The sequence below is a fragment of the Lissotriton helveticus genome, chromosome 9 (assembly GCF_964261635.1).
Source record: "Lissotriton helveticus chromosome 9, aLisHel1.1, whole genome shotgun sequence".
NCBI lineage: Eukaryota > Metazoa > Chordata > Amphibia > Caudata > Salamandridae > Lissotriton > Lissotriton helveticus.
Window position 1 is genome coordinate 952,495,977 of NC_136070.1, and position 22,010 is coordinate 952,517,986.

A 22,010-nucleotide genomic window follows, 5' to 3' on the forward strand; every position below is an offset into this window, starting at 1 on the left:
GTGAGTCCCAGGCTCTCCACACCACTGGAGTCAAGCTATCCAGGCTGAATGAAGGCTGATAGCCAGAAACCGGTCCTTGGATGCTTGATTCCGGTCTGGGAAAGACATGGCTTGGTAGTTCGGACTGGACTGTTCCCATGAGGCACAGGGTCAGAGCTGATTTGCATATAGCCAGTGTCTAACCCAGGGTGGTGTGGAGTGCAAAAAAACGATGGATTTAGGCCCAGATCCTTGTACTGGGGTGAATGTATGACATTGTTCTACATTCTGTCCATCAACTGTGTTTTTTGCAATTTTCACCACGAGTGGGCTGGGTATGCTCAGATGTGAGTCCCAGGCTCTCCACACCACTGGAGTCAAGCTATCCAGGCTGAATGAAGGCTGATAGCCAGAAACCGGTCCTTGGATGCTTGATTCCGGTCTGGGAAAGACATGGCTTGGTAGTTCGGACTGTACTGTTCCCATGAGGCACAGGGTCAGAGCTGATTTGCATATAGCCAGTGTCTAACCCAGGGTGGTGTGGAGTGCAAAAAAACGTTGGATTTAGGCCCAGATCCTTGTACTGGGGCGAATGTATGACATTGTTCTACATTCTGTCCATCAACTGTGTTTTTTGCAATTTTCACCACGAGTGGGCTGGGTATGCTCAGATGTGAGTCCCAGGCTCTCCACACCACTGGAGTCAAGCTATCCAGGCTGAATGAAGGCTGATAGCCAGAAACCGGTCTTTGGATGCTTGATTCCGGTCTGGGAAAGACATGGCTTGGTAGTTCGGACTGGACTGTTCCCATGAGGCACAGGGTCAGAGCTGATTTGCATATAGCCAGTGTCTAACCCAGGGTGGTGTGGAGTGCAAAAAAACAATGGATTTAGGCCCAGATCCTTGTACTGGGGTGAATGTATGACATTGTTCTACATTCTGTCCATCAACTGTGTTTTTTGCAATTTTAACCACGAGTGGGCTGGGTATGCTCAGATGTGAGTCCCAGGCTCTCCACACCACTGGAGTCAAGCTATCCAGGCTGAATGAAGGCTGATAGCCAGAAACCGGTCCTTGGATGCTTGATTCCGGTCTGGGAAAGACATGGCTTGGTAGTTCGGACTGGACTGTTCCCATGAGGCACAGGGTCAGAGCTGATTTGCATATAGCCAGTGTCTAACCCAGGGTGGTGTGGAGTGCAAAAAAACAATGGATTTAGGCCCAGATCCTTGTACTGGGGTGAATGTATGACATTGTTCTACATTCTGTCCATCAACTGTGTTTTTTGCAATTTTCACCACGAGTGGGCTGGGTATGCTCAGATGTGAGTCCCAGGCTCTCCACACCACTAGAGTCAAGCTATCCAGGCTGAATGAAGGCTGATAGCCAGAAACCGGTCCTTGGATGCTTGATTCCGGTCTGGGAAAGACATGGCTTGGTAGTTCGGACTGGACTGTTCCCATGAGGCACAGGGTCAGAGCTGATTTGCATTTAGCCAGTGTCTAACCCAGGGTGGTGTGGAGTGCAAAAAAACGATGGATTTAGGCCCAGATCCTTGTACTGGGGTGAATGTATGACATTGTTCTACATTCTGTCCATCAACTGTGTTTTTTGCAATTTTCACGGGCATCAGGCCACACATGACGCCAGGCATCATAAAGCGAGTTGTCAGTAAGTATAGACTGGAGTGATGCGGTAGCGCGTGGCTGGGAAGAGTGAGGACCAGAGCGGTCCAGTGCCGCTGAGAGGGTAACATTAAAATCTCCCCCCCCAGAGAACCGCCGCCGGGCCGAAGGAAGAAATAAAATGTGATTGAAGAAATCGGGATCGTCCGAATTGGGGCCGTATACTGCAGCGATTGTCATGGGTTGAGACAACAAGGAGCCATGCAGAATTACTCATCTTCCATCAGGATCTGAAAGTGCCTGAATAGTTTGCCATGGGAGACCCCTATGTATCAGAATGGAGACCCCCCTTGTGTACGAGGAATAAAACGAGGAGTGTGATTCTCCCCAGTGGCACGACTGGAGTCTGGATGAAGACCTAGGCAAGAGGTACGTCTCCTGTAAGAGACATATGTCTACCCTGTGTCACTGCAAGTGAGAGTGAATGAGCCTGGCTTTTCGGTGATCATTGAGACCACGTATATTCCAGGTCCAACAAACAGTATCAGTCATGTTGTACTATACCCTACTGGAATGTGGTATTCAGCAGCGCGGCATCTCCCACCGGCAGGGACACAAGAAGACCGCTCCCAGCAGATGTTATGGGAAATTGGAAGCGGTCGCCTGAGCAGGCCAAGCGTTAGAGGAAGCCCCCAGTGCGCAGCGACCCGGTGAGCAAACCACAGAAAACGGAGGGGGGAAAGCAGTATAGTTTGGACAGGGAAAGATGTCGTACAGGTAATTGCTGCAGAAGGGAGCAAGAAACACAGTGCAGTGATGCAATCTGACTTCAGAGAACCAATAAAGAGTAATCGAAAGGTAACATCCCAAAACCCCCCCACCCAGCATATCCACCCTTGATCACAGCTCAGAAACCAGTCCTAAAAGCTTTTTTGTGCCCGCCACCCAGATAGCCCATCCCAACAAAACATACAGCAGCGACCAGAGGACCCCGAACCCAACAGCCACACTTGTCCCCAAAAACAGACCGCAAAAGACCCACCACCCCCACAACCACTCCAACCCCCTCAATCAGGCTGAGGAACCACCTCTTCCCACCCCAGGAACCCCCAACTTGGAGGAGGAGAAACCATTGTAAGATAGAGAATTATCCCTGTAGGGCATGGCAGGGCTCGGCGGACACCCCTGCTGTTAAGCAGGGTGGCCAAGCAACCAGAACTTCAGACAACGTTCAGTGATTAATAACCCCAAACATCACAACCAGTTAATCATTGTGACTAAGGCGGTCAGTTTCGGCAGGCTGAGATCCAGATGGTGAGGAGCCTGATGATTTGTCGAGTTTCTTTGCAAAGGCGAAGGCATCCCTGCGATCGGGGAATACCAGTGTTTTAGCGCCCTGTCAAACTCTCAATTTTGCTGGATACGCCAAGGAGTAGGAGACCTCATGTTTTTGCAGAATTCGCTTTGCGGGGAGGAATTCACGTCTGGCAGCCTGTACAGGGAGAGTATAGTGCGGGAAGAGCGAATTGCCTTGGTGATTTATTTTGCCTATGTCCCGCGCCGCACGAACAATAGCATCCCGATCTCAGAAATTCAGTATTTTTGTGATGATAGGGCAAGGAGGTAATCCGGTGCCATGGCGTGAACCAAGGGAGCGATGTGAGTTCCTTGACCAGTTGCTCCATGTTGTCTTTCATGCGAGCTATCTTGGTGGATTCTGGGACACCAACTATGCGGCGGTTACTCCGATGGGAGCGCGCCTCCAAGTCCTCATTTTTCTCCCGAATGAGAGCAAGGATTTTGTCCATCTGTAGTAGCTGCTGGTGGTCCTGAGTAGCTGCATCCGAGGCATGCGAGACCCTGGACTTAACGTGGAGGAGACGGTTGTCGTGGGAGTCAACACGATCCTTCACAGTGTCCAGCCGGGCCGAAAGCTGGTCCAGTTGGGTCGCGATCCCTGTGACCATCGATTTTACCTCCAACATGATCGCTTTTAGGTCATCGTCACGAGAGGGAGGCGAGTCCATGATGGCTGAGGGATCGCCATTGTCAGAGTTGGTGCCGGCCTGGTGAGTCAACCTATGTTGATCAAATGTAATTAGTTTAGGGTCGGACCTTCCCATGGCAGAGGAATTTCACAGCAGGCGCTGTCAAGAAATGGGGTAGCAACAGAGCACCCCAGGCGAGCAGATTTAGCGCCAGGAGAAATTGCCAGTCCGCAACCAATTGTGCACAGCGAAGAAACTGAGGGCACCTAGCAGGAGGAGATCGGCATGCCGAACGGACCTCAGGGAGACAAACCAACCGGGAGAGGCACCGCCGGCGTGACCCCTCAGCGCAACAAAGTTCGGAGAGGAAGGCGAATGTACAGGCAAAGAGCGGATGGAAGACTGGTCAGGCTCACGGATCCCTGACGAGAGAGCACTGTCGTCCGGCCCGAGGGGGGGCTCTCAAAGCAAAGCGGCGCCACACAGCACCAAACAGATTAAGCCTCCCCAGCAGAGGCCCTATCGGAGTGCGACCCCCACAGCACTAAGAGTCCAGATGCGGCACTGCAGCAGGTGTGTGGTGGAGTGAACTCAGGAGGCTCTTGACAGAAGCTCCGCAGCAACACTGAGGCGTTGAAGAAACAGGCGAGGAGGCAGACACCGGACAGCAGTAAAGGTGCAGGGCCCGGCACGGCCAACAGCAGGGACAACACCAACCACCCAGGGCCAATGCCAAGAGGAGCAGGCACACCCCGCCTCAGGTAGCAGCAGCAGACGTGGCGGAGAGGGAAGGACCAGCCGCAGGATACACACTGCACCGTATTGTATAACAATGAGGGGTTTGAGTTTAGAAATTTGCCACAATGTCTTGGGGACTTGGCTCCTACACCAACTATTTAATAAAGCATTCCTCAGGAGAAACAGGTCCGGCGTATAGTGCAGGCAGCAGACCTGGCGTAGGAAACTGTAGAGGTCTCAGTAAGGCCAAGCCATGGATGTCCTATGTGCCGGGGGGGGCGCAGCGTCACGATCTGCCAGGAGAGGCCGCAGGAGTCGAGAGCGGGTCCGGGGATCCCCACGCAGCTCCGCTACCAAGGAATTAGGAGCGCATTCCTGCCCGAGGCAGGCGCGATGAGGAGGAGCGGGGGGCACACCGCCCGTGTTGCCGGGCCCGGGCACTGAAAGCGGGCAGAGACCGCAGCAATCAGGACATAGGGTGGAAAGTGGGGCTGGCGCTCCCTAGTCCCGGGCCGGACAATCCAGTGTTACACCCCCAGCCCCGCCGCAGAGAGCCCAGGTGGCGAAAACACTCACCGGAAGTCAGCAGGCACCTCCAACGTCCCGCCAGCGGTAAAAGTAAAGAGAACGGGCTCCAACAGACCCGCGAGATGCAGGCCCAGCTCCGCAGCAGGTCGTCCCACTCCAAGCGGTACCGAAGGTGAGGAGGAGTCAGGGAACACCGGTTGTGGCTGTTGAGAAAGCCGTTGTCTGCAGGATTATAGCGGATCTTGTGCTTGGCTGGCAGAGCCCACTTAGAGTGCGGCCATCTTGCAGCTGGCCAAGTCACGCCCCCCCGAGACCTATATCAACTTGATTGTAAAATCAAACACAACAGCTGCCATTTCATTAACCCGAATCGTCACTGCAATGAGCCACGATAGCGACGTGTTAAAGTTGAAGGATATAATTATACATCAGTCAAGGAACCAACACACTTGACCTCTCACCGGTGATGGTGAATATCAAAAATACAAAAATGTCAAGGATGAATTGTCCATACTTCAGGAAGGAGTTATACTATGAGGGCCTAGAATCCTGATTATGGAGAGTTTGAGACAGAAAATAATTGAAATGACCCATGGAGTACATTGTGGAATCATTACCACAAAACGAGCTCTCCAAGGCAGAGTCTGGTTTTCTTACCTTGATGGCAGGGTTGAAAAGGAACTAAAAGACTGTCATCTGTGCAACTGCCTTTCTACATAAAACTACTCAGCACACATTAAACATGTCAAAACTCCAAAAGCATGTATGGGAGAGAAAAGCCATTTACTTTTTCGGTTCACTTGACAATAGACATTACCTGCTGCTGATTATGGAAGAATACTCATGATTTTTAACATCCTAATTTCAGAACGCCAGGAAAGACTTTGATTCACAGCTATCATATTGCAAGCTGCTTTGCTTAATGCGCTTTTAAATCGTCCCGTTTTGCCGATTTAATTTATCTTTTTATTCACTCTTTTTTCCTTGCTTTTATTACAGGCCACTCGCAGACTTGCACTGCTGCCATCTTACCCTCACTCTAATTGTTAAGAGCACCGCGTTATCGCGGGTCCCTGTCCACTGTCTAGATGTGGTGGCCATTTTGGGAGGGGGTACACTGCCGGCGGCGCGGTTAGCGCTCTAGTTTGCAGACGCTGGGCGAACATTAAGCCAGCTATGCTGACGCGCAGCGTCATCACGCAGCGTCGTCGCCGGAGTTTCGCCAGAGTCAAGCCCGTCTGTGCCCGTCCGGGCCCAGACGGGCACAGGGCATGTCACTCTGCCCAACCCTGCTGGACTTACGGATTCAACTTGCAGGTACTCTAGTGATACTTTATTGTCGCTACGCGCACCCAGACATCCTAGTTGTATCTACCAATGGGCAGAAGGTACCTCTTATAAACACTGCCTTCTATGTGGCTCTGGTAGCCCACCCACAGATCGATTCCAGATTTCTATGGCTTTGCTTAATTGCAGGTCATTACCTTGTCATGCCACTGAAATAAACTCGTTGATTGTAGACCATAGTTTGGATGCCCTCCTCCTTACGGAAACTTGGCTGACCTCTTGCTCAGGACCTGATATTGTTAAAGCCCTCCCTCCGGGATATCTCATGTTTCATCTAGATAGGCCGGAGGGGAGAGGGGGAGGAGTGGCCATTTTGTACAGAGACAAATATGTATGTAAAGCGGTAGATTGCGGTATTGATAACTCTGAAGGCTGTCAATTCTCGCTACGCATATCGTCCACCATCTCAATCTCGGCCTTCTCGTCTATCGACCTCCTGCAGCGATAGGAAATTTCATAGACTCCTTCCTTGAGGTGGTGATACAACTAGCTGCCGCCTCCTCCAAATGTATAGTGTTGGGGGATCTCAACCTGCATTTCGATGATCCCTGTGATACAGTGGCGAGAGAGCTACAAAGTATGTTGGGTGCACTTGATTTGCATCTTGTTAACGTCGGAGCTACCCATATTAAAGGTCATCAGCTGGATGTGGCTTTCACGAACTCAGAGAATCTTCAAGCCCTTCAGCCTCTGCTCTTCCCTGGACAGACCATTGTCTAGTCCCCCTCATATGGCAGTTGGGGAAGGGGAGAGATCCTGTACCAAGACGGTATTCAGTTGAACGGCTCTGGTCTAGGCTGCCGGTGGATAACTGGGCGGCTGAGTTAGCGAGAACCTGTCCTCCTTTGGTCTATGACCCTATCACTGCTGATCAGCATGTGGGAAATTGGCTGATCAATTCCCTTGACTTGTTAATTCCGGAAAAGAAAAGGCCCATTAGGGAAAGAAGAGCCGGTTCCGCTCCCTGGTACACCCCTGAACTTAGGGAGCTCAGAACACCCTGTAAAAGATTAGAAAGGGCATGGAGGAGAAAGCTGACAGAAGAAAGTCGAGAACACTACAAGGCATTGATGAGGAAGTATAAAGCTGCCTTGAAAGATGCCAAAAGAAGCTATTTCAGTGATAGGATTGATAGGGCAAATAACTCATCAGGGGAATCTTTTAAGATTTTTAAGGAACTGCTAAAGTCTCCGGTTCCTCCAGTCGTGCACGACAACCCCCAAGAAAAATGTGAAGAGCTGGCAGACTTCTTTCATTCCAAAATAGAGAAGATTCTGTCTTCATTGCCTGCGACATCTCAGAATCTGGAGATGGACTCTAGCCCAGGAATATGTCCCTTTGAGTTGTCCTCTTTTGGCCCGTTTTCGGAGGAGGAGGTCGTAAAAGTTCTGAAAGGGATGAAGAGTGGGTCTCCGAGTGACCCGGTGCCCATGAAATGGCTCAAACAAGTGGCAAATACTCTTTCTGCCCCGCTTACAGATCTTATCAACCTTTTCCTCTCCCAGGGCACGGTGCCGCAGAGATGGAAAAAAGCAGTTGTTAAAGCACTGCTGAAAAAACCTGGCTTAGATCCCTCGAATCTGGCCAATTTTAGGCCTATTTCTCTTTTGCCCGGCTTCTCAAAAATCGCAGAAAAAATGGTTAATCGCCAGCTCTCGTACCACCTAGAATCCCATCATTTGCTGGGAGACTCCCAGACGGGCTTTCGCCCTGGTCAGGGGACGGACACGGCCTTATTGGCAGTGGTGGAGGAAGCATGGAGCATTCTTGATACGGGGGGTCAGTGGCAGTGATCCTCCTGGACCTGAGTGCTGCCTTTGACACCGTGAGTCATCAGGTGCTCCTCCAACGACTGTCAGAGGTGGGTGTCACGGGGATGGCCCTCAAATGGCTTGAGTGAAGAGTGAAGATCATCAGCTATGCTGATGATACTCAGCTGGTTGTAGGCCTTACCCAGCTGGCGGAACAGCCAGAGGTTCTTCATGACTGCCTTGCCAACGTTCATCATTGGATGTCCCACTCTGCCCTTAAGCTCAACGGAGAGAAAACTGAGCTTATGTTGCTAGGCAAATCTAGGCCTTTCCTTATCGCCAGTTGCTGGCCTCAGTCTCTGGGTGACCCACCATCTCCTAAGAAGGAGATTAAGAGCCTAGGAGTATGGCTGGAGGAAGACCTGTCCTTTAGGACACATGCCAGGAAGATCTCAGGGGTGTGTTTTGGCCTGTTGCGGTCAGCGCGCAAGGTGCTACCACTGCTCCCCAATCCATCCAGGAAGCTTCTGATTCGTGGTTTAATCTTGTCGAGACTTGACTATGGGAACGCACTGTTCCTTGGCGCTCCGGAAGCGACCTTTAGGACCCTTCAACAGGTGCAGAATGCAGCCGCTAGACTGCTGATGGAGGTTCCTAGAAGACACTCAGCTGCTCCGGCCCTGAAAACGCTTCACTGGCTCCCGGTTAAGGAGCCGGGGGAGATTTAAAGCGTTATGCACGGCCCATAAAATCTTGCATGGTAGGGGCCCTTCTATCTTGTCCAATATGGCACGTCCCTATAAACCCACACGGCCACTGCGATCGGACCAAGGATGTCTTCTGCAGTTAACCAGAGTAAAAAGAGCTCGCTCTGGGGGCCGGCGTTTTTCAGTGCAAGTGGCGGCACTGTGGAACTCCCTGCCCTTTAAGATTCGTTTGGAGCCTAACATTCTGCACTTTAGGAAACTCCTGAAGACGTATTTGTTTCCTGTGTAGTGACTGAGTCTGAGCTTTCCCTTCCTTGTTCTGTTCTGCGCCGGGATGCCCCTGGGTAACTGAGCGCGCTACAAATTTCATATAATAATAATAATTTGATTAATTGAAGATCTTTCATCTACTACTCAAGAATGAGTCATTGAAAGACTAAATGGCATTTTTCCAACTTGGGACATTCCGGCCATAGTGAAGTCTGACAATGGCTTGCCTTTTAATATTGGAGAGTTCAGAGACGTAGTCTTGTGCAGGTTTCTCAAGCATTACCGGTACGGCGAGGAACAGGACGCTGCAGTACCGAGGTAAGTGGTTTTGAGTTTATTTTTAATTAATGTTAACTTACTTCTTAATAGGGAGGTGGAGGCGGCGGCTTAGAGTAGCGGAGTTCCACGGAGTTTGTTTGCAACTCTACCCTACACCCAGGGTTACTGATGAGCCTAACTGCTCGCCCACACTACCACAAATAGAGCGCTAGTATTATCTACCTTTGACTCTGAATACCAATCTGGGTCTCACTGGACTCCCTGCATAGTGTACTTCATTTTAGTGCACTGAATACCCCTTTCAGTTCAATCTGAAGTTAACTATTCAACAGGAATGCTGCAAAGATCGTGTCCTCAAACCAAACAACAGAGTGATTGTCACCTGTAGATATTGCCAAAAAGTAAAATGGCAAGATTAGGTTATACATTGACTCATGTCAACTCAAGCGTTGTGTGATAGCAGACTATCATTTTTTGCCATTAATCAATCAAATGGTGATGACTTTGGGTGAGACTAAGGTGTTCCACCACCTTTAAATTCAGTTTTCCATACAACCAAGTCACCTTGCAAAAAGACTCGAGAAAGCACACTGCATTCATTATTCCAGTAGAATGCCGTTTTTAATCACTTCTGCCATGTTTTTTTTTCCAACATATTATGAACTGATTGAGGGGATGCATTGAGCGAGGGCACTACCAGACCATGTATTAGTCTACAGTGAAACTATTAGTGAACATCGTAATATCTTGAAGCAGGTAGGATTCAGGAAAGCATGCTAAAATGTACACCTTTTCTTTTTCAATGTCATCAAACTAATGTTGATTATGACAGGCATGTTATTGGAGAAAAGGGTGTTCCACCCAAACCATCTTTGATCCCAACTATCTCGAAAGCATCTTCTCCCAGTAGCAAGGATGAATTGTCATCCTTCCTGGGAATGTGTGAATTCCATAAAAAATGTATTACAAACTATACTGAAAAGTTTGGGTTTAAGCATTACGTAGTCAAAAGAAATGTTTAGTTCTCTTGCAATTAAGATCTGTGAAGTGAGCAAGAATGAGTTAAGAAGAGAATTATAGAAAGCACCCTCATTGAAGCCCTTCAATTAAATTACAGTGTATGGTTACCACTGATGCAAGTTGGCTTGGGAGCAGTAATCAATAAGAATTCAGTTGAGGGTAAGAGCACCATAGTTTTCACCTAATGCAAACTCAAAGGGGGTGGATACCAGGTACTCAATTATTAAGTGAGAATCATTGGCATGTGAATGGGCCATGAACAAGTTCAAGAGTTTTCTGTGAGGCACGGAATTCTTGTTAGAACCTGACCACAAGATGTTGGTGAGCATCCTGGAAGGTGGAGGTTCAGGTAAAATTTTCTCTAGACTTGTCATACTTGTATACATTACTGGGCGGCAAAATGTATCAGCTATTTGTCACATGCCCCTTGCGATGAAGAATGAATGAGCGCTAGTTAGAAGAAGATGGAGATTTGGCATTTGCATGGCTGGCTGACTACAGTGAGGCTAAAGGAGCAATTGTAGATGGGAGAGTATCAAGATTTCTGAAGGAGAGGAACTGTTAAACAATGTATTGTGAAAAGATGGCCCCATGAAAAAATGCTTAACATGTATTTATAACCTTGCTGAAAGTTAAAAGAGGAGGTCACCATTGAACATGAAGTTGAGTGGCATGGTGACTTGTTAGTGCCTCCAGTTCTGTAAGTGGGCAATTGATCACTTCATCCCATGACAGACATGTAGGTATGACACATACAAAAGAGAACCTGTTAATTGCCTATTGGTGGCCGTCTATGGATAGGGATGTAGAAGTTTACGTTAACAATGTAGCATGTCCGGAGGAGGGCCGGTGGCCGGGGTGGCGGCTCCCACTCGCCGGAAACAAGGGTCCAGCACCCCTCACTCAAGCCTCAGGGACGGGGCCCCGCTCCCCTGCCGCTGGCCTCCTCCCTGATTGACTTGGGTAGTGTCCCCGGACCTGATGCAACTTTGCGACAAGCCTTGTTAGACTCTGACCTGTCCGGGAGCTCTGTGATCCGCGGCTCAGACGGGGATACTGGATCATGATTGCCGTAACCACCAGTGCCGGGAGCTCCAGCCCGGGGCTCATCATCCATGGTCACGTCTCTAGCTCTGTGACCGAGCTCACACGGAGCTCACCAACCTGATCTGTCGGGGTTCTTACATTGATGCACTTCTGTGTTTGAATACCTTACCCCGTAGATGCATGTTTTCTCTTTTTCTCCTCTAACCTGCAGTTATCATTTCATCCGAAAACATGGAGGGGGGTCCGACTCAGCCATGTCCCAATCTTGTGGTTGCTAACCGTTCTGGTTTAGCTTTCTGCCTCCCTGTGGGGTGTTTGTGACTTGTTTAAGGGCGACAGATGCTTCCTGTTTTGAAGTATAGGGTGGGGGGAGTTGGGGGGAGAGGGACGGAAGAGGGACCGTTGTCCCTTCAGAGTTTGTTGTTTTTGGCCGCCCACGGGCCGCCATGTGTTGTTCATATTGGTAGTGGCATGTCCTATTGTCCTCCTCTGCTGTCACATACACTCCAGCTCCAATCAACCATGCCCTGGTGCTCCGGATTCGATTTGGGCCTTCCCACTGACCGCGGGGGGTTCTTCCTCCCCGCTTGCCTCACGCCACACCTCACCTTCACAAATGACCCACATGCTTAGCACACCCCTCCGCATCCTCTCCTGGAACGTGAATGGGCTCCTAGACCGCATTAAATGCACTGCTGTGCTCAGCGCAGCCCGCCGACACATGCCTGACACCCTACTCATACAGGAGAGACACCTTCTGGCTCCAGGGGAGTGGCCATCCTTCTGAGACGTGGGCTCCCATTCACTGTAGTCGATGTCATCACTGATCCGCAGGGGACGTTAGTGGCCGTGTCTGGGATGGTTGAAGGCACTCCCGTGAATATCCTCTGTTCCCACGGGGCTCATGTCCTCCACCCTTTGGTGCCTTACAAAGGTGATCTCCTCCCTTCCCCAAGGCCTCACTGTCATCGGGGGTGACTTCAATGCCGCCTTGCAACCCTCCCGGGATGTGACGGGCCCTCCCTCGATGCATCGGTTGACCTCCGCAAAGAGCCTCATGGGTTGGACCTCAGCTATGGGTTTCTGCGATATGTGGCGGGTGTGTAACCCCCAAAAAGACCAGTACACACACACGTCGGCCTCCCACCATACCCACTCCCGCATAGACCTCATTCTGATGCCTGCCGCAGACTGCCAGTTGGTGTCCGGGGTTGAGATCCTTCCTAGGGGAGTCTCCGACCACTCCCCCCTTTTCCTCTGTATCGGGTCTCCCCCCCACAGGCCCTAGGACAACCTGGCACTTAAACGCCTGGTTCCTGCAAGATCCCGCGCTGGTGGAATATCTCGGCCAGGAGCTCCATCACTATTTCTCCGCTAACACGCGATCGGTCCCCTCGCACGGTACGCTCTGGGAGGCGGGTAAGGCGGTGGTACATTGGGTAGCCAGGGGGTTAGTGCATGACAAACGCATGGCCCAGGTCACCCAACTGGCGCAGCTGGAGTCCCGAGCTGTTCTTTTGGAGCAGGCTCAAGTGACCGGGGATGATGCTGACTCCTCCAGGCAGCTGGCGTTGGTCCGGGACGAGATCTGGCGCTCCCTCCCTGGAGTCGGCCAAAATGCTATGGCGCTCCTCCATCGCCCGCATTTACGGCTGGGGTGACAAAAATGGCAAACTACTCCACAACCTGGTATCCTACCCTAGGGCCCATCGCATCATTCCAGAGATCCGAACGGCCGATTGGACTCGCCAGGTGACATCAGTGGCTATTGCGCAAGCCTTCGCCCACTACTATGCGGCCCTGTACGCGTCGCTCCCTCCCAGGACCTCCCTCACTGATTTGATGGAAAAGTCCGGGACTTGCCTCCCTTGCCTCCCCCGTGAAATCGCGGACTCCCTAGACGGCCCCCCCTCCCCGGAGGAAATCCATGGAGCTATCACCCTGCTGCACTCCGGCAATCCGATGGATTTCCACAAGAATATTACTCCACGTTCCGGGACGACCTGGTCCCACATTTAACTGAGCTCTCTCACCAGGTCTTTCCCGTCTGAATCCGATGTGGCGACCATTGTGGTCATCCCGAAGACGCGATCGCCTTCCCTGGACTGCTCAGACTACCGCCCAATCTCCCTGCTGAACACCGAAATTAAAATCTTCACTACAGCAATAGCTCAGCGACTTCGACCCCTCCTACCCGACCTGGTCCACCCCGACCAATGTGGGTTCATGCCAGCCAGAGGCACCCGCCACTGCATCCGTCGCCTCCAACTGGCACTAGCCCATCGCCACCGGCTTTCCCCGTACTTGGCGCTTCTCCTTGTGGACTTTAAAAAAGCCTTTGACACGGTGGACTGGGGGTACTTGGAAGATGTTCTGGAGCGCATGGGTTTCGGCCCCCCCTTCCGCCGCCTAATCTGGGTCCTTTACAACCGCCCTAGAGCCCGTGTTCTTGTCAGCAGTGCACTTTCCGAACCATTCCCGATCCGGAGAGGCACTAGGCAAGGCTGCCCCCTCTCCCCACTCCTATTCGCCTTGGCGGCGCTCGTCCGGCAGGACTCCCTTATCCGGGGATGGGTGTGGGATCGGAGCCAGGTGGATAAAATCGCCTTGAACGCGGATGACGTTCTACTCTATTTGGCTCACCCAGAACATTCTAGCCCTAGGTCTCTTGCGGCCCTCTCTGGGTTCGAGCAGGTCTCGGGCCTCCGGCTTAACCAGGCGAAGTCCACCCTGGTCCCCCTTCACCCCTCCCGGGATTGCTACGATTGGCAGGCGATAATTCCCCTTCGAAGGCAGTCATTTAAGTATCTGGGTGTGTGGGTGTTCCTCCTGCCAGAGTTGGAATGGCCCTTAACATTACCCCCCTGGTCGCCGGATGAAAACTGACCTTCGGAACTGGCAACCCCTCCCCCTTAAACCACTGGGCAGGAGTGACCTTTTCAAAATGATGATCCTCCCTCGCTTTCTTTACATTCTGCAGAACACCTCGATCCCCCTCTCCGGTAGCTGGTTTTGAGAACTGGACGGCACACTCACCCGGTTTTCGTGGGGTGGTGGAATATCGCTGTTGTCCTTGTCCCATTGCCGAATCCCCCCCTTCGACGGTGGTATGGGAGTCACCAATCTCCATTTCTCCTACTTAGCTACCAAACTCATAGTAATCCATGACTGGTTTGTGGGTGGCTGGTCCGACCCAGCCTACCGAGTGGAGCTCGCTGCCCTGGATTTTTCACAGATTCAAAGCTTCCTATATGGCTCCCCGTTGCCACAAATCCTGCCTCCGATCGCCAGGTCGGTTTTCACAGCCTGGCGTGCTGCCCTTCGCTTGGTGACCTGGGACCGGAAGCTGACCAGACAGACACCCCTTTAGCATGGCACTGGCTGAATGAGGTCTCTTCCCTGGGACCTGGTGGGGATAACGCAACTCGGTAATGTATGGATAGGGGACCACATGCGATCTTTTTCTGACCTACAACACAGACATACTCTCCTACACACCCAGTTCTATAAATACTTACATCTCCGCCACGCTCTTCACATACACCTCCCAACGCCCACCTCCCTCCCAGAATTCAGTCCCCTAGAAGCACAAGTTATGATGGGTAACCTGGGGAGTGTCCCGTATATATATTGCCCTGGTAAATAACTGTCCCACATCCTTGGATCGGCTTAGGGAAAGATGGGAAGGGTGGGTGGGTCCTTTGGACGAGGTGGAGTGGCGGGATGCCCTCATGGCACCTAAAACCTTGACCACATCTTCTAAATTACGACTGGTCCAGCTTTATTATCTCCATGCGGCCTACCTCACCCCGGCGCGTCTTTTTCACGCTGGCATACCAGCATCCCCGGATTGTGTGCGCTGCTCTGGTGCCCCTGCCGATTTTTACCATATGGTGTGGCTCTGCCCGGCACTGGATCGATTCTGGGGAGGGGTGGAGCGTGAGCTCACGCATGCCTTGGGATGGGTAGTTTCCCACGACCCGAGACGCCTGCTGCTGGGAGTGTTCGACGGCCTGGATGGCTCCCGGGCTGATAAGCGCCTCCTGGGTACAGCTCTAGCAGTAGGGAAACGGGATATAGCGGCTAGATGGTCCCAGGCTGAGGCACCGACACTACAGAAATGGCGGAGGGGTGTGGACTGGTGTGGGGTGCAGGAGGAGTCCAACTTCGAGGCTTGGGATGCCCGGAAATGTTCAACAGAGTGTGGGGCAAGTGGTTTGGCCTGTTTCCGCCGTGAAAGACCCTAGTCCGCTTTGGTGGTATGGTGCAGAGGGACTGTTTAACTATTCAGAAGAGACTCATGAGTGTTGTGATGCTATCAGAGGGATTTTTTTTTTTTTACACGTGATATGTGACTTATTGCCAATGAATTGTTATGTTACCAAAATTTTAATAACATTTGTTTATCAAAAAAAAAACAATGTAAAATGCGCATATGTACTGACAAAATAGTAATGTTATCTAAGTGACCATTGACATATGTAGAGCTGTGGGAAGTAGCATGGATGAAGATTGGCTTTGACTTTATTGGAATCATTAATATCCTGTTGCCCGACGTGCATTTCAATGCCATATTAGTGGAATAATACAGTAAGTGGGTAGAGGTTAAGTTTGTATCCCAGCCCAATACGGAGGAGGCTCTATACTTTCTCAAACAAATCTTCTGTCATGAAGCTTTTCCCCCCCGCTGGTCAGCGATAATGGGGTGTAATTTCCCAATAGTTCTCATGGTCGGGACAGTGCACAATTAGTGCACAGTCATTGCTCAAAAAATAACACAAGAGGAGGCACAATTATGATAACAGCAAAAAAGAAAAGGACTTGTCCATCCAAGCTGGGGATCATATTTAGATAAATGTGCTGGGAGATAATCAAGAGCCACATGCACAAAGGTAATCATTTACGATTACCAAATAGCAAATTGTTTTGATTTGCTATTTGGTAATCGCAAACACCAATATACAAATGGGTCTTTGACACATTTTGCAATTCCCAGTGGTCACAAATGGACCTACCCCATGAATATCAAAGAGAAAGGTCTAGGTTTGCAACCCATTGGGAATCGCTAAAATCACAAGGATGGTGGCCTACTGGGATAAGCAGACCGCCATGTCTGTGACTGCTTTTAAATTAATCATTTTTTTTTATTTTTAAATGCAGCCCATTTTCATTAAAGGGAAATGGGATGCGTTTAAAAAAAAAAAGGTTTATTTGTATTTTTTAAGAGTGGCCAGCATTCTGTGGGACAACTGCCTACTCTTAAATGTTTTTTTAAAACATTCACAAAGGGAAGGGGGACCTTGGAGACCCCATCCCATCCCATTTGCTTATGGGTTGAAGTAGGTGGTAAATGTGAATAAATTGGAACCGCATTTCGGTCGCACAACATTTATAAATACAACGGCGATTTGGTATTAGGAAGTGATGACCTAAACACATCCCTTCCTAATACCGAATCTTAAACCCAATTTGCAATTCGGTAATAGGTTACAGAATAGCAAATAGGGCTTTGTACATGTGAAAAAGTATTTTTGAGTTTGTAAACAGGCCAATTCCGCGAATCGGCCAGTTTGCGATCACAAAACACCTTTCTGCATGTGGCTCCAAGTGACAGTAAGTTCAGTGAGCCCATTAAGGGGCTCGTAAAGAGAGATCCTGCCCTCCTCTCGGAAAATGGTCCATCATGGAATAGTTCATGTGTTGTTGTATCAAAACCTGCGTGTGCTAAAGGTCTGACACGTACCTGAAATGGCACAGCTGCCGCGAGTGTCGGTGACTGCTGGTAAAATAATAGTGTTGATAGTAGTATGAACAAAGATACTAGTTGTATTTCAGATGCTGGGTATTCACTAAATGTTTGCATTCAAAATAAAGCAATTCTTCCTGTAGTTGAAGGACGTCCTAGAAGAAATGCTGCACCTTTCTCCAAATTTAAAGATTATGTAATGCATTACCTTGTTTGATAAAAGGGAGAAGAAACAGTGTCAGTTTTTTTGTATGTTATTCTGCAGTATCATTTATTTTCAGCTTTATTGCACCTTAATCCCATTATCTTCTTTCTCACCTTCATCCTTGTTCTGTGCATGCACGAGCCCCATGCGCTGTCACTGTTGTGAAAGTTCTGTGACGGTTGAGAGGACAGTTGTTGGCCCTTCTTGTTTATTAATAAAAATACTTACCATCTTGTCTCACATCATTACTATACTCACTAAAATGTAGGGCCATTTGTACGAAGCAGTTTTGTTGTCGTAAATGGCCTGATTCGCAAAATTGGGCTATTTGCGATGGCAAATGCGATTTTCCAAATGTACTGTATCAAGGTTTTGCGACCGAAATGCGGTCGCAAACCCTTAATATTTTACCACCAACTCAGAGTTGGAGATAATGCATTCGCAAATTGGAAGGGTTCTCCATGGGACCCCTTCCTCTTTGTGAATACTGGAAAATCATCTTTTAAGAGCAGGTAGTGGTCCCACGGACCTTTGTCTGCTCGTAAAAAATGAAAACAAATGTATAATTTTTATGTTGTTGGAACGCATCCTGTTTTCCTTTAAAGTTGCATTTCAACAAAAAAAAGAACCTTTAATCACATGGTTGTGAGCAGAGCTGCCACCGGAGTCGGGTATCGAATTGTGAGCCCTGCACTGGTCGCGACCTGCCGGACCTCTCTCAAGTGACAGCACCCTGTGCCAGTCTCACAAGCTGTATAGGCCAGCTGTACAAAGAGTAGAAATAGCAATTTTATTCGGATTGCTATTTGTACATCGCTATTCCTTATGAATGAATTTTTTTGTTTCATGCTTGCGATTTGTAGCAGGTTGCAAATCGACCTATCTCATGAATATTAATGAGGTAGGTTGCGTTTGCGACCCATTAGGAGTGTCTGCCACAACAGGGATGGTGGCCCACTGAGGTCAGCAGACCACCATATCTCTGATTGCCTGTGATTCTTGGCAATAGCTCACTTAATCTCCCCGACAGCGCCCAGCACCTTGAGACCTTTAGGGGTGATTAGTTTGTGCTTAACAAATACCAGATTTATTATTTATTTAATCGAATTGACTAGCTGAGCTGGAATCGAAGATGACCTGTTTTGTGTTTATACTTGGAGAAGCCAATGCATAGTTGCTGTTCTGGCGTTAGCCAAAGCAACAGTGATTGAATCATATCTGAGCACTATTGTTTGATAATGAGACATTATACCTCTGTGTCTGCTTGATAACCATTTCTTTTATGTAAGCTGCTGCTCTGAAGGAACTAGAATTGCAAGCTGTTAATGGAGTGTTGGAGAGGACAATAAAGTATGAAGCGCCGCCGGGTTTTCATCATGGGAGTTCAGATGAAATGTCGCCAGAGAGGGGGCCCATCATGATTGTGTACTGAAGTTGTTCCCCTGGTACTGCGCATCGTACAGATTTCTTTTGAATAGGGTCTGTGTGATCCGCGTACGGTACGGATGTGCTTTCAGTTTCACCTGGATGGAGTTGGATGCTGCAACAATTTATATGGTTTATTCAAGCTAGAATCTCTCATGGTTCTATTTCGATTTTTATTATTTTCTAAGGGAAGGAGCTGGATTACAATTGCTGCGTTTGTGACACCTTCCCTGCTCCACCCCCTGCTTCCCTTCTTTGCTAAATCTAGATTATGATGTCATAAAACATCGGTAAGTAACTATAGGTATGGATGGCAGTTAGAGAGAGTGAGCTGAGGAGAGAGGATTCTGCTCCTGGTGGAGCGTTCTTAAGCAGCCTGTAGCCTATCTACTACAATACATGTACAACATGTTAACCTACATGGACTGACTGCTTGACTCTTGCTTACCAAGAAACCAAGAAACAACCCCTAATTATAACAGGTATAATGATATGTAAATACATTTTCCCACTTTCGTTTGAATTCTGAGTGCCCTGCACTCCATGCCTTTCCAGCCAAGGTAACAAGCTACCGGTGATTTAAATGAATCCTGATGTAATCCTGTCAACTTTATGCCAAGGAAATGAAGTCTGAGACCCCTTACACTCTTTGTATTTGTACCCATTTCTATCTTTTGCCTTTCGAAATAGGTGTACCTTTCTCATAACTATGTTTGCAAACCAATTTTATATTGTATCCAGTTGTATCTTTGTACACTTCACGTACAGTTCTTCAAATTAATACTTATATTAAGAAACCAGGAATAACAATATTAATAGTAAAAGAAGAAGAACAAATATAATGAGAAACACAAAAAGACTAAAAACATCAAGTAATAAAAGAAGAAAGATGATAACAAATAGAAAACATGGGGAGAAAGAAAAAGAAGACTATGCCATGTTTCAACGAAAACCCCTGCAGTGGGATATACATAAGAATAATGTGGTTAAGTATTGTACCTTCGTAACATGGTCTAGTGTTGTTGATTTCTTATCATCCTCTTCAGTGGAGTGGCTTAGCTCTGGTGATACCGTTTTGAAAAAGGATTCTGATTTGGGATTTTTCTTTTCTGCCACATACAGGATACGGGTACCCGACTGTGACCATTCGAGACACCCAAACTGATCTATTGTAAACATATCAGACATTGAGAATTATGCATATCATCTCTTCATGTAAAACATATGACCCTTGCCTCCCTCTTCTTTGCCTAGGTCCTTTTTGGATGACATTTCACAGATGAAATCCTAAGAGTGGGCTGTCACTAGAACAAGAGGCTAACATAAAATAAGGCTTTGTATTGGCATACCAGGAATATATGAAATGTTTACCCAATAGCTACCTCCTGTTGATTGCCCATGATAAACCTTTTCCTAAACCATTAAACCTGTTATATTAGAAAAGCATTCAGAATTGTCTGTAATATTCGTAAAGGCAGCAATACAACCTTTTGTCACCCATATAGTGAATAAAGTGACAAATCAAACATATTGAAATTAACCTAAACTTCTCATTATATGACCTACATTCTCTGCATAGTTATCAAGCTACACAATACTTCTCAGGATGCAGTGCTTAATTTGTAAAAGATTAAGTGCCAGGGCTCTAACCAGGAGGCCACTGCAGCTTGCACCATCCATCACCCTTGTCCTTGCTGGCAAAAGAACTACTAACCATCTCTCTTGCATGTAAATGCGACAGTTCAGATTATTCCAGATCCCCAAAGCTAAAGGAATGGCTGGGGAGGCAGGTGCTAGCAATTTTAATGTATATTGTAGTCTTAAACTACTGTTGTTCTGCTCATCTCCAAATTAGATGAGCAGCGCCACCATGTGGTGGACTGTTCCACGTATGGTGTTGACAATTAGGAGCCAGTGCTGAGCACCGGAAACTAATTAAGTGCCGGTGCTAAGCACCGGAAAGCTCCGGTTCAAATTAAGCACTGTCAGGATGTTGTTCTCTTTGCTACTACAACATTCTCTCATTACACTACAAAACTGTTATTTGTTAACCATATGATCTCCATAGTGCCTACCTTTGGTAGAGAGAAAATCTGTCTGTCTGTAAATTTACTTACACAAAATCCTATATATTTTGAGTATTTATATATTACTAGCATACCTGTCGCGCATTGCTGCGATCTCCGAAGAAAGGAAATTCAATTTAACTCATTATGATAACCTTCAATTTACATTGTGTCATTTTTATTGAAACTTATTCATTTTAATATGGAAAACATTTCAAAGTGTCGTTTCAATTCTATTTATTTATTCGAGTGCTTGTGGATACACGATTTTTTGTTTTTCCGTCTGGTGCATACATCAGTCTTCGAAAGATTATGAGGGCCCTGGGGGGCCGATATTTAAAAATATTTTTATTTCCAGAAACCTTTGCGGGAGTGTACTCAACAACTTCCCAAAGTTTCCTGGCGATCGGATGAATGCTGTTTTAATTCTATTTATTTATTCGAGTGCTTGTGGATACCCGATTTTTTGTTTTTCCGTCTTGTGCGTACATCAGTATTCGAAAGATTATGTGGGCCCCACGGGGCCGATATTTTAAAAAATGTTATGCCAGAAACCTTTGCAGGAGTGTACTCAACAACTTCCCAAAGTTTCATGGCGATCGGATGAATGGTGTTTTAATTCTATTTATTTATTCGAGTGCTTGTGGATACACGATTTGTTGTTTTTCCGTCTGGTGCGTACATCAGTATTCGGAAGATTATGAGGGCCCTGGGAGGCCAATATTTAATAAAAATTTATGCCAGAAACCTTTGGGGGACTGTACTCAACAACTTCCCAAAGTTTCATGGCGATCCGATGAATGGTGTAGTAATGCATAAAGGACAAACAGACAGACAGACGGACAGACATACATTCGTTTTTATATATATAGATTTCGTTTTCCCATTATTATCCTCAAATGACAGGACCTATGCCTTCATTACGGGTTGGCTAACCCTTATAGTCTCGCTCTTAATATAAATCCTTTAGCTCTGTTGAATGGCACCAGAATTCATCAAAGGCTTCACTTGTGAAAACAGTCAGATTAAGACTGCTTGTAACACCAGAGAGCATAAATGCAGGGGGCAGGGAAGAGTCTGTGGTCCAGCAGCCAATAGCAGTAAGATTTTTTTTTTTTACGTATGTGTAAACCTGCACCAATATACTGATGACACTTAGCTGTATTCATAAAAAACAACCGTTCACATCATCAACACCTTGGCGATCGGTATTACTTAACCCATATTAACACATTAGCTAAAGTTACAAACTTCCAACTAAAATGTTAAAGAAAATAGGGCACCTGGG

General features: G+C 48.0%; 1 protein-coding gene across 1 annotated transcript in view; it reads right to left on the bottom strand.

Moving 5' to 3' along the window:
* The window catches only part of LOC144783326 (acylamino-acid-releasing enzyme-like), a 352,393-nt gene that overhangs the window by 208,937 nt on the left and 121,446 nt on the right, over window positions 1–22,010 (bottom strand). The window contains exon 6 of the mRNA XM_078662358.1: window positions 19,656–19,822. Coding sequence (XP_078518484.1) covers window positions 19,656–19,822 — 167 coding nt within the window. The remainder of the gene's footprint in view (window positions 1–19,655; window positions 19,823–22,010) is intronic.